The sequence below is a fragment of the Ctenocephalides felis genome, unplaced genomic scaffold (genome assembly GCF_003426905.1).
Source record: "Ctenocephalides felis isolate EL2017-DRISC unplaced genomic scaffold, ASM342690v1 CF-g0.4_SCAFFOLD_01886, whole genome shotgun sequence".
Lineage (NCBI taxonomy): Eukaryota > Metazoa > Arthropoda > Insecta > Siphonaptera > Pulicidae > Ctenocephalides > Ctenocephalides felis.
Window position 1 is genome coordinate 12,226,751 of NW_020538040.1, and position 19,417 is coordinate 12,246,167.

Here is a 19,417-nt window from a genome sequence, read left to right on the forward strand (position 1 = left end):
TCATAAAAGAAAAATGGAACTGTGTATTTTTCACTATTTACTATATTTTCACTTTTCACTATTATATATCAATGTCATTTTTTATCTATAATCGCCAAAAGATTTACTAAATGTCCATGTAGGACAGTTGTAAATATATTGTTGAATAATAAAAAAATAAATAAAATAAAATAAAATTAAAAAATAATAATTCTTTAAATTCCTGTATTTAAAAACTTCAATAACAAAATTGATTACATTACACTTGGTTTGTGTATCTATTATGTGTGTAATGTTTGGTATTTCGAAATAGATTTTGTTAGTTTAATTTTGAATTTAATTAAATTCCTATGTTTGTTATGAGATGATGATGAGAGTAATGGATAATTTTGCAGTATTTATAGAATAAACTGTTTTCCTCAATCATCTGCTATCGTTTAATTTATGATCTCGAAATAGATTTATTTTAGGAATACTCACAGTCGGTGCAAGGAGGTGCATCTGTTTCTGTTGTGATGGATCTAAATCATTTATATTAATGGGCAAAAGGGTTTTAATTAGGTACCTTTTCTGTTTACCAACATATTTTTTTGAAACAGATATCAAGTTTAGAATTTTATGAACTATTTTGATGATTATTTTTTGTGATGCTATTATAAGCAAAAGGCAATCTATTTTTAACTTTCCATAGGGTAAGTTATAATAATCACAAAAAAGTTGAAAATGAATTTTTTATACATCCTCACGTTTCAAAGGTTTCTGAACATTTTGGCATACCTTAGAAAAAAATGAATGAATGTGTGTGTGTGTGTGCGCATACAAATTTTCGTCGACGATTTCGGGAACACGGATCAACCGATTTTAATAATTCAAAAAACATTCGATTGACATGCTGATTAGTAATTGGCAATTAATTTTGTTTACATTTCTATGGGTTCCATACTAAGGTTATCCGTAGGACTGCGATGCGGCGCTTACGCGCTTCGATATTTTTTCCATAAAACAGCCTTGGAGCACGATTGCTTTGAAAAAAAAGTTCTAAATTTAAAAATTCAAAGTATAAAAAAATCTAGATTTGTCAAAAATTCTCAAATCCCATTTTTTTCGAATCTTCCAAAAAATTTAAAGATTTTTCAAAAATTTAAATTTTTGGTACGAGAAGTTCCAGCAATTTGCCTTAAAGCACAATGCTATGCATTACTAGTTATCTTTTTGTTTTAATCCCAGAATGAATAATGTGTTTTTCGTGAAAATAATTAGTTTAATACTTACAAACATATGCAATAGCAATATTTTGCCTCAAGGCAAGTTGCATGGACTTTCCGATATGTAATTAATAAGAATTGAAATTTATCACCTTTAATAATTAACTATCTATTTTGAAAACAAAGAAACTTTTCACCTTGCATTTTTTTTTGAATTTTCAAAACAAACGAATCAACGCTATTTCCAATTGATATCTTTTGCACGATAATATCTGCAATTGTAATAAAAAAATAATTTACTTAAAACATTTTATTCTAATTTGTGCTCTAAAAATGTATTTTTTTTAAGTGTGAACGTCATTGGCGATCACTACAATTATTTCAAACTTAGATGATTTTTTATAATTAATCAACTTTTCGTGAGCCTAAAATATGTTAGAATATTCGAATAGTAAGACCATCAACTCTTCAATCATACAAACATTAATCAAAATCATCAAAAATTATTTCAACAATTGATTACGAATAACAGCCTGGTGGATCTCACCCAAAAACATATCTGCACAATTTTCACCTGATATTTCAAATAGTTTTTGCATTTTCAAGATCGGTAAGTAATAAATAAAATGGCAAAGCCAATCATCATTCTAAACTAATCAACTTAATCACCAAGAGGCTTTATCTAGTTTTACCTAAAAGGCTTTGATACTTTTGAAATTGGTGCAGCAGTTTTGAAGAAATCGTTGACGAACGGCCAAAATTTGTCTCACCTATAGACACACACATACTTTTACTAATTTTGGTTCTGAACGATTCAGAACTACTCGACACGTCGAAAAAACGAGAACTAGAAAGTTGGATTTTCTTGCGAAAATAAACACCCCCTTTTGGAAGTTGAAAAACTACAAATTAAAAACTTTTATTAAATGGAGTAAACAACAAAATAAAACAAAGTTTTTTTTTTAATTTTGCAGTTAAATAATTCACAATGACAAAAATATAATATAAACTTGTCTTTGGAAAGCTAATTAATGATTAATATATAATTAATAATTATATCAATAGTGTTGTAAGAAATTCAGAGCCTTGAGCATGTGCTAGAAAATGACAAACCTAAACAAATAAAATTCCTCACTTCTCAATTCAGTTTACCACCAGCTCGGAACAATTTCGCAAAAATCTGAAAGAATTTAGCCGTTTCCATTGTTTGTTTCGCAAATGAATGAATAAATGAATGTGTTAGTTAGCAAGATTAGTTAGTTATCTAGCCGATTCGTAGATAATATTGCAAAATCTCTTGTGTCTCGGGCCGTTTGAATTAATTGAGATTGAGATTACTTACGATTTGCGTAAGAAATTGGCGAAGGAAAACATTTGAACATTCGCGCACAATTAATTGTTCAGCGAACGATTCGGAGGAGGAACAGACTCTGGTGTAGAACAACAATTGGGCAACTTATTAGTACAATGGACGATTACGATTAGAGACCTTTGGGTTTGGGACCTTGTACCAGAAATAACGAAAAATAACGTTAAAGTGCCCTTAGAAGTTCCACTGAGTCCAATAATGTACTGATGCAGAGACTTCGATTTAAAATCATCGGAACCATCATAGATGCTCCTTCGTATAATTTTTTTTAATAATTAGCAATCAAATTATAGGGTAGGTTCAATTTGACTTTGAGCAATTATATTGTGAAATAATAGCTACATTATTCAACCAAAGCAAAATATAAATTTACGGGTACATTTTTTACTGAGATAATACTGTATATAACCTTGATCTTGTATTTTGTCAAAAAAATTATCAGCGGAGTTGGAATAAATATTTATTCAACATATCTTTTGTAAAATTGCCTGTTTTAACTTAATTTAATTTTTTTTATTATTTTCACCTTTGCCAGGGTAAAGATTCAGTTGGTCCTTTTTACCACTATATAAAAAAGTGAAGTTATATAAAAAAACTGTCAAATCTAATTTAAAATTAACAATACATCTTATAAAACAATTAAATAACGTAAACCTAAAAATTAAATTAAGGTCTCGTAAACTAAACAACAGAGCTCACAACTGAAAAAACTGACAACGAAAGAAAATACTTTTGTTATGAATTTTCCCGATAGCAACGTCGTAATAATCAAGGTGATAGCTGGTTTTTCCCTCTACTTTCAAAAATTGTTGTTAAAATTTCTTAACTTTACATGTTTTTGAGATATCGGCGGTGGACTTTTTTACCCGCTCTACCCTTTACAAATTTTATAATCATGTGTGACATTTCAATAAAATTACATAAAATAAAATAAAAACAGAGCAGAAAAAAAATATTAAAATTATAAATAAATATAAATAATAATTTCAAATATGTTAGAATCCCTTCAACGAGTGATTTTTTAGGTAAAGTTTTTAAGTTAAGTCAAATAAAATATCTAATATCACCTGTGAAATAAATGTTAATCATAAATCAACCAAAACTATGATTTATATTATAATAGAAATAAAAGATATACTGTCTCATGTAACACAATTTAATTGACATCTTACAAATTATACTTTCCACCCAAAAATTTGCATTTGAATCTGTATATAGTTCTTGCAGGTATGTAATAAACTAGCCCCAAGATTTTGTTTCAACTAACCCCAGGTGCGATTTTTTTACATTAATCAAGATAAATATTTAAACAATTTAGCAATCACAAAAATTGTTGCACTTTATCAAAGAATAATAAATTTGAAACGCAATAATATTCTAGAAACTCTAAAAAGTCAAGTTTTTCAAAAAATTCAAAATTCTCAAAAATATAATATATAATATATAATTTTCAAAGCTGTCAAAAAATTTCAGAACTTTTTTTAAAATAATAATTTTCGGTGCGGGAAGTTACAGCAATTTGCCTTGAGGCACGATGCCATGCACCACTAGTTTTGACTTTATTTTTTGGATCTCAAAAACTACTGGGCCTGACTAGACAAAAATTCATCAGTTCTTCATTTTGTTAATACAAATAAAATGTTTTTTATCGGACGCACTGCTCCGTCTTTATTTATCATTTTTGGCACTTTTTGCCCCGTGTCTTCAAAACGGCTAGACCTGCTTTTGCCAAAAACTAATCAGCACTTGTCCTTATCGATAGGAATCGAAGGTTTTTTTAATCATTCAAGTCGGTTGATCCGTGTTCCCGAAATCGTCGACGAAATTTTGAATCCGCACACACACATACATCCATTCTTTTATGGTACAACAAAATGTTCAGAAACATCTGAAACGTAAAGATATATAAAAAAAATCATTTTCGATTGTTTTGCGATTACTATAACTTACCCTGCGGGAAGTTTTAAAAAATATGTTAGAACATAAAATATCTGACAAAGCCCATTAAAATGTCGTTTGGCACATTTTTTCCGCCTTTTCAGGTAAATCAGGAATAAATCAATTACAATAATGAATTCAAATTGAATTAAATCCGCAATTAGCCAAAGCCAAAAGAATTGTATAACCAGAAACAATTAATTCTGCTCATTCATAACGCTAATAAAAGTCTAATCATTATTCGATCTGGTTGTATGAAGAACGGAAGCAGCCGGCAGTTAAATTGCAAATAAAGAATTGTATTATGATTCTTATGAGCATTTAAGCATTTCATTTATTAATTAACGTACAGAAAACAGAATTCGCGATTCAGACAAAAAAGATAAGAGACATGAAAGGAATCCTTCAGTCCAATAACTCGGACGATAAAATACCTACTACAAAAACGTATGAATGAATGGATGGTGGGTAATCGTCGTGCGTAAAATGTTTGCTGATACACGAAATATTTTATCAAGTTAATTAATTTTTAACTTCCTGTAAGGTAAGTTATAGTAATCGTAAAAAAATCGGAAATGAAAATTTTTATATGTCTTCAGGTTTAAGAGGTTTCTGAACATTTTGGCATACCTTTGAAGAAATGGATGTGTGTGTGTGTGTGTGAGTGAGTGTGTGTGTGGATACAAATTTTACATTGACGATTTTGGAAACATGGTTCAACCGATTTAAATGTTTCAAAAAACATTTGTTTCCTATTGACAGGGAGACGTGCTGATTAGTTTCAGGCCAAGGCAGGTCTAGCCGTTTCGAAGTGACGGAGCAAAATGTGCGAAAAATGTTAAGTCAGTTTTTGAGAGAACAAAGCGTTGGATTTCAATAATTCATAATTATTTTACCTGTATTGACAAAATGAAGAACCGATTAAATTATTGAGAAGGCAGGTTTAGCGGTTTCAGAGAAAAAGTTAAAAAAAAAATGCCATTTCACGGTCAAAAATGATCATTTTAAATATGCACATCGAATTATCGGATATTTTATAAAGATTTTAATGAGAATTATTAATTTTGTTTACATTTCTATGAGTTCCGTATCCTTATAAGGATAAGGAGCTATAGCTAAAGCTGCGCGATTGCTTTGAAAAAAAAGTTCAAAATTTCCAAAATATTTCAGAGTATAAAGAAAACATCTTTTTCAAAAAAGTAAATTTCATTCAAAAATTTCGAAATTCTCAAAAATGAAATATTTGATTGCGATCAATTTGAAAAAAATATTTTTTTTAATAAATTTTGGTACAGGAGGTTCCAGCAATTTGCCTTAAGGCACGCCTCGTTTATTTTTAATTAATTAATTAATTTTTGTACATTAATGATATTTTGAAGTGTTATTACATTTGTAATATATTTGGAAGATTCAAAACGTTTTTGGAAAATTATGACACAATTTTAGAATGCTTCAATATTTTTTTGAAAAATTTATAAATATTTCTGGAAAGTTTTAATATATTCTTTTGAAAGCTTTGATACGGCTTGAACAGCTTTCGTAGCTTAGAAAAATCCCTGATAAGTTTTAAAAATTGTCTGATGCGTTTTGAAACATTCCTCATTCTACCTGAAAAATTTTATAATCCTTCTGGAAAATGTCTAATTAGTTTAGAAAAACCTGGAAAAATTTCCTTCTGGAAAAAATAAAAAAAAATGCATTAAAAGCTTTCTGGTTTGAAACGTCATTGCGTTTTAGAAAATTTCGATGAGTTCTGGAAAATTTCAGGTGCGTTTTGGATAATTTTTTATGTTTCGGGATCAAAATTCTAATTTGACTTGGATAATTTTAATGCGAAATGGAAAATTTCCGATTCCTTCTTAAAACTTTCTAAAACCTAGAAAAGTTCTGAATTTTTTGGATTAAAAATTCCTTACTTTTTAGAAAATTTCGATGCGTTTTGGAATATTTCAGCAGCATTTTAGAAAGTATCTGATAACCTTTCGAAAACTGTTGTTTTTAGAAATTTTTTGAAGGGTTTCTAAACATTTCTAATGCGTTTTAGAAATTTTCAGTGAATTTTCAAAAATTACTGATGATTTAATATAATAACAAAAAACTATAAAAAATCTAAAATGTAGTATTTAAATAATTTTGCTTTACTTAGATCATGGAAAATTTCAAATAAGAAAGTACGATACATTTTGGACTAGTTCGATATATTTTTATGGAAAATTCCGACAAATCTTGTAAATTATCATCGATTGCAATTTGTAAAATACCTATATAAATTTAAAAAAATTGGGATACATTTTAAAGAGTAGGTATAAATCTTAAAAATATCGTGACATTTTAGACAGTATTAATTTAAATTTAAAAAATCCGGAACATCTGAAAAAAATTTACACTTATAGGAAATTTCTACGCAATCCTCTCACTTATATTATCTATATATGTATCACTTTTATTATTTCATTTTATTTTGTATTCCTCTACTTTTTATAATCAGATTTATTTCAATTTTAGTTGTCAAAAAAAATTATTACAAACCTTAGAGACGTTTTGTTCGAAACATTTTAATATACACACCAAATAAAATTTCTGAAAAAAAAACTATTTGTGCTCTAAATATCTAATTTGAATTTAAACTTTAATAGGCCATTATAAAAACAAAAATTTAAACTGAAAAAAAAACTGATAAGTAAAGAATATTTAATTTAGGAGGAAAGAATTATTACATAAGACAAATTAATGTAACTTCTCGTTTCTCTAATATTAGATTATTAAAAATAACACATTAAAATCTTATATCAAAAAAATAGTAGAAATTATAAAAATGAACTTTTATTTCCAATGTCTTAACCCTGTTTTTGATAACATTAGAAATTGTTTAGAAAAAAATCTATATACCCATTTTTCCTGCACAATTTCCAAAAATTTTATTTTACCTATGGAATTATAAAACTACAGGTGAAGAAACTAATTAATTAATTAGTCGTACTAGTGTATCAAATTTTTCCAGCTCCTTCAACAAAGTGTTACAATAAAAAGTAAAACAACAATTGAAGAAGCTTTCGCAAATCCAGTTCATTTTTACGAGCATATCAAATGAATTTCAAAACAAAAATATTATGTTTCCTAAGTATTAAATACCATATCATAATTATTTACTTAATACGACCGGATGAAGGAAAAACATTCTTTCAAACTTGGAAATATAAATCAGAAAAGAATAATTGTATTACGTTTACGATCTTTAAAGACTTAAAAACTTAATATTGTACTTGAATCTTAAAGTTAATACCAAACTAGTTGTGCATGGCATCGTGCTTAAGGCAAATTGCTGGAACTTCCCGAACTGAAAAGTCAAATTTTTTACTTGTGAAAACTTTGAAATTTTTTAAGAATGACTTGTTTGAAAAATTAGAATTTTTGTTATATTTTGAAATTTTATGAAAATTTTGAACATTTTTCAAAGCAATTTGAAATTTCATGAAAAAACTGATTAGATTTTTGAAAAATTTTAATTTTTTTGAATAAAAAGAATATTTTGAAAAATTTGAATTTATTTAAATTTGGAAATCGTGCTGCGTAGCTGTTTTAGAGAAGAAATATCAAAGCGCGTAAGCGTAACTTTGATACAAAACCCATAATAATGTAAACAAAATTCATACTTAGTACTAAAATCTTTATAAAATATCTGATAATTTGATGTGCATATGTCTAATGATCATTTTCGACCGCCAAATGGTATTTTTATTTACTTTTTTAATTGGATCCCCATAAAATCTGGACCTCTCTTTGCAAAAATTGTATCAATACAAGTAAAATCTTTTTTTTAAATTATTAAAATCGGACGCTCCGTTATCTCAAAAACTGAATTACCATTTTTGGCACTTTTGCCCCGTATCTTCAAAACGACTAGACCTAACTTTGCCAAAAACTAATGAGGACGTCTCCTTATCAATAGGAATCGAATGATTTTTGAATCATTCAAATCGGTTGATCCGAGTTCCTGAAATCGTAGACAAAATTTGTATCTGCACACACACATACATTCATTTTTTCTCAGTTATGCCAAAATGTTCAAAAACCTTTGAAACGTAAAAATGTATAAAAATTTTCATTTTCGTTTTTTTGCAATTACTATAAATTATCCTACGGGAAGTAAATAATCTGAAATTTATTTAGGAAAGCATATTCATATATACCTGTAATAAATTAAAACAACATTTACAATTGAAAACTATAATTTATTAAATATATAAATAGAACAAAAAAAAACAATTCATTTAAACTAAATAAGAAGTCAGCCATACCTGCATCACAAATGTTTTGTGTCAGGCATACAAATAAAAATAATATTATATGTACATTTTTTATTATTTAAATAAAAAATAATATTAAATGAGACTAAATCATTGGAAATGATAAAGGATAAATACTATTATATCTAGAAGTGAAAATTATCACTTATGCTCTAAAAATAAGACTTTTCTTCAAACTGCTAACATATGGATATTCACAGCATAAAATATTCTTACAATACTAACATAGTTTTATATATAGTTTATACAGTTTATTATTTTTTTTTGAAGTGCACTTGAAGATATGGTTGGACTTATAAATTCGAGCAGAATTGTTTGGCTAAATTTTTATTTTGATATCTCACATTTTATAAAAAAAATGAACAGAAAACGAATAACCCCACCGCGTTTTACAAAGGGAGACTATGGACTTGTATTTGGACAAATCACCAGTAATAATAATAATAATATGAAATACATTAATTTTGATAATCTCTTCAATAATAATAAAGTATGTGCAACCCTTTCCACACGTTAATTCCGAGATTTATATGAATTTTGCCGCCGAAGCGGCGCCATCCGAGTGAGAGGGGTTAATATTGGGTGTCCATTAATAAAACTGTGCTGAATAAGTTATATAAATACAAATATATTCATATTAGCAATCAGTAAATAAACGTCAAAATTTAAAATATTTTGCAAAATTTTATGGTTAAAAATTATATCAAACATGAGATGTTCTAGTAAACATGTAGCCATATCACAATATTATAACAATTATGCAAAAATATGAATTTAATATTTAAAAATTTAAGAAATACTATTATAAATTACACATTATTTCATTTATATATTTATATAGAGTCTTTTTAAATTCATCAACTCTTCTTAAGGATAATCTTTTAACATTCAGATACAACATGAATTAGAAGATTTTTTTACGATGGTGCTATTCTTTGGTATTTTAATATTAATGATGATATTCATATGAATAAAGTAATTTTTATATAAAACTATACTTGGGATGCTGAGTCAGTTTTTTAAAATGTATTCGAGTTAGTTCAACTAATGTGTACTAGTTTAAATTCAATTATGTTACAAATCTTTACAATCCGAAATGTATCTGAATATTACAAGATTAAAATTACTAATTTAATTTACAACTTACAACGTCTTTGATATGCACTCTTTTAACAACTACCAATTGATTCTCGTTACAAATATACACAAGTTGACAGACTTTTTATCATAAACGTTAATTCTATATACAAAATTACAAGAAAATATTCTCTACATCTACATCCTAAAATAAACATTTTTATATAAATGCAATACTAAATTTCCTACATACAAAGACTTCTCTTCGACTTGACTAAAATAAATGCCAAGCGATGAATCTTATTCAATCATTACAAGAATATATGAAAATTGTCCCAAATTTTCACATCACAAAAGGGAACTAAAAAAATTAGTTGGCACATGTACTTCAACATCTACAAGTATCAGCTCCTACTACCGTCTTTGTGTATCGACTTTGTTATCCCCGAAGAAACCTAAAGCAGCCAAGGCTGAGGTACTTCTTGCAATAAGTTCATCTTTATACCTCCAAATAGTCGTGTCCTTAATGCTATGTTCCCTGTATTCAGCACAATTTTTCAGGCTCTTTACACAATCTGCACGATAGTGCTGCATTTGGGCATCTGCAGTCTCAATTGGGTAAGAGCTGCAGGCTCCTCCAATGCAAGCAAAAGGAAAATGATTGTGTAGAGTCAGAACTCTTTCAGGATCGTGGAAACATTTCACATATTGATTTGGTTTGGTGAAGTTTTGGGCTCTGTACACATGCTGCAGCATATGCAAGTATTTGGGAATGTTCTTATACCAGCCATGCTCATGCAAGTGTTCGTCTAAGAAATAAACATTCCTAACGTTATAACTGGCTCTGGTATCATTTCTTCCTACCATGGATTTTGGACGCACCCTCAACATTAAGTCTTTCCAATTGGCATCCTTAACAGGCATGATTACTTCATCAATATCCAACAAGGCAATGTACTCATATTTGTACAAATTTTTGTACAAGCAGTCATTGTAAGGTATCACTTCATTTTGACGCTTGTTGTTCGTCTTCTTCGTCAAGTACAAATGTTGGAATCCTGGTATGTTAGGTTGACCACCTGGCAAAGTCAATGGCGTAACCTGGATCATATCCCTGTTTTCATAATGTTTCAAAACTTTAGAAATGTTTGGATGAACTTGCAATTCGTAAAAATAGATCTTCTCCGCTCCTAAAATGTGCAGCAACTCAATCCATTCCACGAGACGTACAGATAAATCTTCATAAAGAAAATCTAATCCTTTTACACAAACTGCAAATCCTTTTTTCTCCACAGGTTTGTCGTATAGAACATTTAAGTTATTGGTGGCATTATCACAAGGTCTCTCAACAATTGAAACTGAAGCTGGTATTCTACCATGATATTCAGCTGGTAATCTGCAGGTCATCAAGTAAGGCTGGTAAATGTTTTGTTTGTAGTTGCCGAAAGCTTTGTTCCAAACGTATTTGTATTCAAACAACTTCACAAATACAGGAGTCTGCTGATCAGCAAACCAGAATTGACAATAGGTGATTATAGTAGGCTCTATCCTGTCGATCATGCCCAAAATTCTAACAGATGGTCCAATGAGACTTCTTCGTCTCGCATCATAGTACGCATTGTACAACTGGAACGTACCATTGGACGTCCTCAAAGTCTGCCAATATATATTATTAAACTCCAATTCGAACACCGAAGGATACCTAGCACACGTCGCATTTTTATACAAAGGTTTGGTCTTTGCCGATGCATTCAAAGACCACAGAGGCAAACTTGGTAATCGATTCTGAACATCCTTTAATAAATCTTCTTGGTTAATTTTCTGTCTGGTGTCTACCAAAACTGGTACTTCAGTCGTTGTAGTTGAAGTGCTAGGATCAGCTTGTTTCGTTGGATGCTGCAGAAGAAATCTTCCCGAATGTGTTTCACCACTATCGGCGAAATTGGGAGCTAGATCTCTGGGCGATATTAGATTCGTGTGCATCAGTTGGAGTGCTACGAATATCAGGAGGCTCCAGAAAAAAAGGACGAGCAGGGCTTTGCAGATCCATCGCACGGAGAGCGGGGCCATTCTGGAAGATAAAAAGCAGTTGATAATACGGATCCTGGTGTCCTGGTAGTTGACCATGATTTGATGATAATGATGATAACCATGATGATGATGGAAAACTGTCTGCATACCAAATACGTGTACATGGGATGAGTTTTAGTAAGCACTAAACTAAATATTTACAAGCGATTTCCATACTAAATTTAATAAGCGGTGATATTTCTACAAGCGACATAAATGTATGATTTTGTGCAATTAAAATGCTACAACATGCATATACAACTAATGGAATCATATCAAATACAGAACTGCTAGCTAAATAACACTAAAATACAATACCCAAATGTGTTAAAATTTTGAGGATATATACCCAGGTGGTTCCTCCGAAATTACTTCAATGTTCTCCATTTTTAGACCAATATATCTGATCTTCCACGTATGAAATTGGTTAGAAAATATTAATTGATTATTTTGTCCGGAATCTTCGTTCATTTGCATATTGTTATAATATAATGTAGTGTAAAATATACAAATTCTATAAAAGTTTAACCAAACGCTTGTTATCAAAAGTTTCTATATGAAAACTTTTGTACTTTTTCTTTTTGACAAGTAAAGTGAAGTTTGCAAAATAACTCGAAATTCACTTGTGTGAAAAAAGTTAATAAATATAAATAAATACAAATATTTATCATAAAAAAATCATTTTGTTGATTTTTTATATTATAATACATTGTAAAACGACTAAAATAGGTTCAATAATAAAAAATTAAAAAAAATCGAAGAGTGGGCTGCACCCTTTGTGATTCTTTTGAGTAGTTTTATTACTGAAAATTCAAGTATATGATAAATATAAAACTGCAATAATATATTGTCCTTCTCTATTTGTGATAATTGATTTTCTAAAGACTATTAGAACGCAACCCTATGGTTATTCAAATTATTGCAACAATATCCAATGGAAGGGCTGTGTCTACTCGGAGGCGTATTCATGATCTATAATTTCAAACAAAAAATGGACATCACTACTGCTTGATTTCAGGTTGCACGCGAAGCAAGATTTAATCTTGGAACCTTGTAGTTTACATTTTTGGTGTGATTATTAAATAATGGTCAAGGGGTTCTGTAAAGAGCAAAATGGATCTAGCCAAACAGGTCCACTGATTCTGTACCCTAGTCCATCCCTAATTTTCTGAGAAAAAACGTATCATCACAGCTTCATATCAGGTTGCACGCAAAGCAAGATTTAATCTTGGCACCTTGTAGTTGACATTTTTGGTGTGTCATTATTAAATAATGATCAAGGGGTGCTGTTAAGAGCAAAATGTACCTAGCCAAGGGGTTTACGGGTTAATCCTAGTTCATCCCTGACTTTTGAAGTAAAAACTATCACTGCTGCTTGACATCAGGTTGCACGCAAAGCAAGATTTTATCTCGAAACCTTGTAGTTAACATTTTTAATGTGACATTTTAAAATAATGGTCAACATGTGAAGAGCGAAAGAGGAATAGCCAACGGATTCACTAGTTCTATTCCTAGTCCACCCTCTATCTTTCAAACAAAATACGTATTATTACTGCTTGATATCAGGTTGTACTCAAAGCGAGATTTGATTTCGGAACCTTGTAGTTCACATTTTTTATGTATCATTTTTAAAAAACGGTCAACGGGAGCTGTTAACAGCAAAACAGAACTAGCCAATAGGTTCAAAGGTCCTGAACCTTAAACAATTGATCTTTGTGAAAATGTATCACTATTGCATGATATCAGGTTTCAAAATTTCATCTCTAAACAATGTAGTTCACATTTTTGGTGTGTCATTTATAAAAAAATTGTTATAACAATTGGTCAGCAAGTGCTGTTGGGAACAAAAAATCTCCTATCCAGCGGGTTAGTGCTGGTGCACCCTCGTCCATCCCTTGTGATTCAATTACTACTATCGTTACAATTCCGGCCCTGTCGATGGAAAATCGGAACAATAGCCTCTTATGTGATCGAGCATTCGCATTTGCCGATTCTGTTCGTTTCATTTCGTTATTTATTATAATTCTTGAGAGGTTAAGTCGTGTCTAGCCCGCAACGGTTCTATTGACAAAGGTCAATACTGTACCGTCCGTCTGGCACAGTAAAAGGTAGCTGGGAATAGCTGTAATACAGCTAAGAGACAAGACGAGACGAGACGAGACCAGGCCGTTATAACTAACAACAATAACAATAAAGAAATTATAATGATAATGATAATAATATTGTAATGGTATCGGTTGCCTTTGCGTTATTCAAAGTGATCCACTTGAGAACGAACTCGACCTATAATGAGATGAGCTAACGTGCATGCTGCTCTTGCTGTTGCTGTTACTTTAACACTAACCAATTAACCTACTGAGCCTAGCTGAAAACGAGAACTTTGCTCCATTCAGACGTTAAACTTTGATATTTTCACATATGATTAGTGTTCCATAATGGAAATTGTTTCGTCCTGAATGGAAAATTCAAATCGTCCTGATCGCCTAAGAATTTTTTTGTGAAAAACTTAATTTTTGTAGTGTGCAAGCAAATTAAATCTTTCTGATCTTTCAGATGTTGTCTAACAAAGAGGAGATCTCTGTAATATTCGCAGAGGTATGGTTGGATAGAATTTGGATGACCCCACGTCGTTCAAATATTATGTAATGTTTTGAAATTAAATTATACACTAATGATTTCTTATTCAAAATCGACATTTTAATCATTCTGAACGTTCAAACCTATCCTCAAAAATTGAAAATGATAGGTCGGAGACAATTTGAATCCTATATTGCCATATGTCGTTGTCGATGCAAGTTTGTCTATATTCAAATGTTACATTTTGGAATTTTATTGAACATATAATTAACAAATTTTAATGAACAGCACCTGAATTGTGAATTTAATACGTCCTGATATTTTGCATGTAATGAAAAAAAAATTGTTGTAGTATACACGTATATATTTAAGTTCTTTAATCATAACTAAAAATCAATTGAAACTCCGCTACCCCCTCTACCAGGGGTAGCAACCATTTCGTGTAAAGCTTAATGCCCTGAAGTTTTGTCACCTTCATGGCCAATATAATAAAACGAAAAGACGTCCGAACACATTGTCAAATATTATTTTTTTAGCCAGTCATGGCATTTAGCCAGATTTTAGGGTGAATGCTATACAGTAAAATAATTTCAATAAATATATATATATATATATATATATGGATATATATATATATATATATATATATCCATATCCAATTAAACCAAACCAATTATTGAGATAATGAGCATTTTATTAATTATTGCAAATTGTAATTCATTTTCTCTCATAATTCTATATCTTATTGTCTGCTCTGAAAACTTTGCGAATAAAGACTGATTCGCACTGATAACTTTGCCAACATGATATGCAAGTATATACACTATTAAATATATATATATGTATATATATATATATATATATATAAATTATATTTGACTCATATAAGATCTTTTTTGGTTAAATTTCACGCGTTTATTGAATTTTGCGGTCAGCAGAGAAATTGTCAACAAAAAATTCAAAAAACAGTTATTTGTATGTACACACAAAAACTGTAAAAATATATACCTATAAATATATATAGCTTTTAGAGATTTACAATATTTTTCAAATTTTAAAGGTATGATAGCTTTTATCTCAGCTTCTATTCGACAGTTTGACTATTATTTGATAGTCTTTGAAAATAAAATACAACAAAATATGTCAGTATAAAAAATAACATAAGTTTTATTAATAAATAATTATACTTTTAAGATCATGTAAAGCAGAGTTAATTATTTCAAAGAATATTTCTGTACTTGAATTTGGTGATGTTCCATGTGGAATAGATGCAGATATTAAAAAAAAAAGAAAAAACTAAATCCAATTTTCCCATATTTTATCACTAAACTTTCCTTGAACTTTCTCGAATATTTCAGGACTAAAATTGATTAAATCCGTTCAGACCGCAACGATAGTGTGTTTTCCTTCAGAAGTTAAATAAAATTCAAAAATAATGCTTTTAATATGCTAAATTATTAACAAATCCAGGACTCTTGAATCAAATATTTGGTTCAAATTTTGTGCAGTTATTGTGATCTCTCAGCAATATAACAACAATTACAATCGTTACAATTTATTTTGTAAAAACACTTACTAAGAGTACCATCAGAAGTTTCAGATTTTAAGGAAGTGAAAATGAAGCTATAGTATTATCGAAATTAATATATATATATATATATATATATATATATATATATTAAGGTGGTCCTTAATATGGACATTTTCGAATTTCATTGCTCCTAGGCTCTTAAATGCTTCCAAACTGATAAAAAAAATCTCTAAAACTTTTAGCTCTTAATATTAACTTTTAGACAATGCGCAATTCAATCAAAGCTTCGTATGGAAATAGCATGGAAAAAAATTCAAAAATTTTAGAAATGCTTTTTATGTATAACTTAGCGACAAATGAATTAGAAGTGACAATTCGTGTCATATTTTATTAAAAATTCGACACTATACAAAACAAATTATAAAAACGTGTTTTGGAATAAAACTGCTTCATTTGTTCGTTAATTATATCTAAAATACATTTTTTAAATTTTTGAAAATTTTCTCTCGATATTTCCATACAAAACTTTGAATTGCGCACTATCTAAAAGACAATATTAAGAGCTAAAACTTATAGAGGATTTTTTTTTTATCAATTTGGAAGCATATGAGTCCTTGGGAGCAAGGAAATTCGAAAATGATCATTTTAAGGACCACCCTATATATATATATATATATATATATATATATATATATATATATATATATATATATATATATATATATATTAGGGTGGTCCTTAAAAGGGTCATTTTCGAATTTTCTTGCTCCCAGGGGCTCAAATGGTTCCAAATAGATAAAAAACAATTCTCTGAAAGTTTTAGCTTATTAACGTTTAGATAGAGCGCAATTCAATCAAAGTTTGTATGGAAAGAGCATGGAAAAAATTTTGAAAGTTTAAAAAAAATATTTTAGGTGTAACTTAGCGACAAATGAATGAGTTTTATTGATTCATTTGTTCGTTAAATTACATCTAAAAGACATTTTTAAAATTTTTGAAAATTTTTCTATGCTCTTTCCATACAAAACTTTGATTGAATTGCGCTCTATCTAAACGTTAATATTAAGAGCTAAAACTTTCAGAGAATTGTTTTCTATCTATTTGGAACCATTTGAGCCCCTGGGAGCAAGGAAATTCGGAAATGACCATTTTAAGGACCACCCTAATATATATATATATAAATATATTCATAAAATAATTCCAAATTTCCTATAATTTTTGTTAAAAACCCAAACACTAATAAATTCTAATTACCCGCTTGAGTCATTCGCGGCATAATGATAGGAAATGAAGAATAAGATAATAATTAAGATAATTTACATTATTGCGATTAAATAATTAAAGAAAAAAATACCAAGATTGTTATTATGATTCTTGAACTCACAAGGATGTTTGGCTTCGATGTAATTGAAAACTTTACATACGAACCGAGTAGAAATGCTTTAATGTCATTAAACGAGTTAATGGCGTGGATAATATATAAATGTTTCCTCAATTTGAATAAAATTAAACTGTTTGTAAGTATTGTTATAGCCTTGTTAATGGAAAACGAAGGGCAGGTGATTTGGAAGTGAAAAAAATGAGCTTTCGCCCGACCAAAGTGGATTATGACGCTAATCCGTTGATATAAGTTGTTTACAAAAAATGCGACAGTTTCTTACATCATTCAGATCACTTAAATAATATACAAATTCCATAGAGAAAGTCCGTCGTGGTGTAATCGTGAGCTATCATAAACTAGTTCCAGTTTCGATCTCAACGTCGGTCAGCTCGATATCAAGCAGTAGAATAACTTCACTTGTTTAATATGTTCAAACATCGTGGTGTAATCGTAGGCTATCACAAACTAGTTCCAGGTTTGATATTAACTTCGGCCAGCTCGATATCAAGCAGTATGATAACTTCACTTGTTTAATATGTTCAAACATCGTGGGGTAATCGTGGGCTATCACAAACTAGTTCCAGGTTCAATCTCAACGGCGGGCAGCTCGATATCAAGCAGTATGATAACTTCACTTGTTTAATATGTTCAAACATCGTGGGGTAATCGTGGACTATCACAAACTAGTTCCTTGTTCGGACAGCTCGGTATCAAGCAGTATGATGACTTGTATGATTACTTCACAATATGATCACTTGAAATTATTGATCTCAAAATAATTTCAAGTGAAAATTGCCTTTTGTGGGCATTTAATAATTTAATGCAATTTACTTTATTATGTAATCACTAACCATGGTAATTAACTATGCGTAGGGTACGTTATAGTAATCGCAAAAAATCGAAAATGTAAATTTTAGTATATCTTTACGTTTCAGAGGTTTCTGAACATTTTGTCATACCTTAGAAAAAATTAATGCATGTGTGTGTGTGCGAGTGTGTTCGTATGTGCGTGCGGATACAAAGTTTCGTCGACGATTTTGGGAACACGGTTCAACCGATTTGAATGATTCAAAACATATTCAATCCCTATTGATGAGGAGACGTGCTTATTAGTTTTTGGCAAAGGCAGGTCGAAACTTTTCGAAGATACGGGTCAAAAAGTTCCAAAAATGGTAGCACAGTTTTTAAGAGAACGGAGCGGCCGATTTTAATAATTCAAAAAACATTTTATTTGTATTGACTAAACGAAGAACTGTTCAAATTTTTGAAAGGCAGGTTCAGCGATTATGGACTCTCAATAAAAAAAAGTAAAAAAAATGCCAATTGGCGGTCAAAAATGATCATTAGACATATGCACATAATTATCAGATGTTTTATAGAGATTTTAATAATGAGTATAAATTTTGTTTACATTTAAATGCATTCCGCACCAAGATTTATGATTTTAACCAAAATTTATAATTTTTAACCGTCTGCTACGCGGCGCTTACGCGCTTCAATACCTACGCATTAATGTTTCTAAAATACCTACGCAGCGCGATTGCTTTAAAAAACAGTTCATAATTTTCAATTTTTTGAAATACAAAAAAAAAAAAAAAAACAGAAATTTAAAAAAATCATAATTCTCAGAAATCTCATATTTTCAACGTTTCAAAAATCTCAAAGCTTTTTTGAAAATTTTACTTTTTTGTACGGGAAGTCCCAGAAATTTGCCTGAAGATTACATGTGCACCACTAGTTGAATTTATAGTTTTATTATTCTTAAACTATTAACTCTACAAAATCGCTTCATTGCATTGTGTTTTTTACCACAACAAAGAAAGTCAACAAAAAATCATTACCAAAACAAATCAAATCGAACGCTTTTTATTTACCTAAGCACTTTCTGCTCTGACCACAAATATTCGAAATCAGTACATGATAAATTTTGTCTGCATCCAACACCATATCTATGAAGATTTCCATCCTCAACAAATACCAAAG

The 19,417-nt window shown here is 29.7% G+C and overlaps 1 protein-coding gene across 1 annotated transcript; it reads right to left on the reverse strand.

Annotated features, from left to right (window-relative positions):
• Positions 1 to 10,282: 10,282 nt before the first annotated feature.
• Positions 10,283 to 11,942, reverse strand: LOC113377779. The gene has a single exon (XM_026618199.1). The coding sequence runs from the start codon at positions 11,856 to 11,858 to the stop codon at positions 10,290 to 10,292; it is 1,569 nt and encodes a 522-aa protein (XP_026473984.1). The 5' UTR covers positions 11,859 to 11,942; the 3' UTR covers positions 10,283 to 10,289.
• Between the last annotated feature and the right edge of the window lie 7,475 nt (positions 11,943 to 19,417).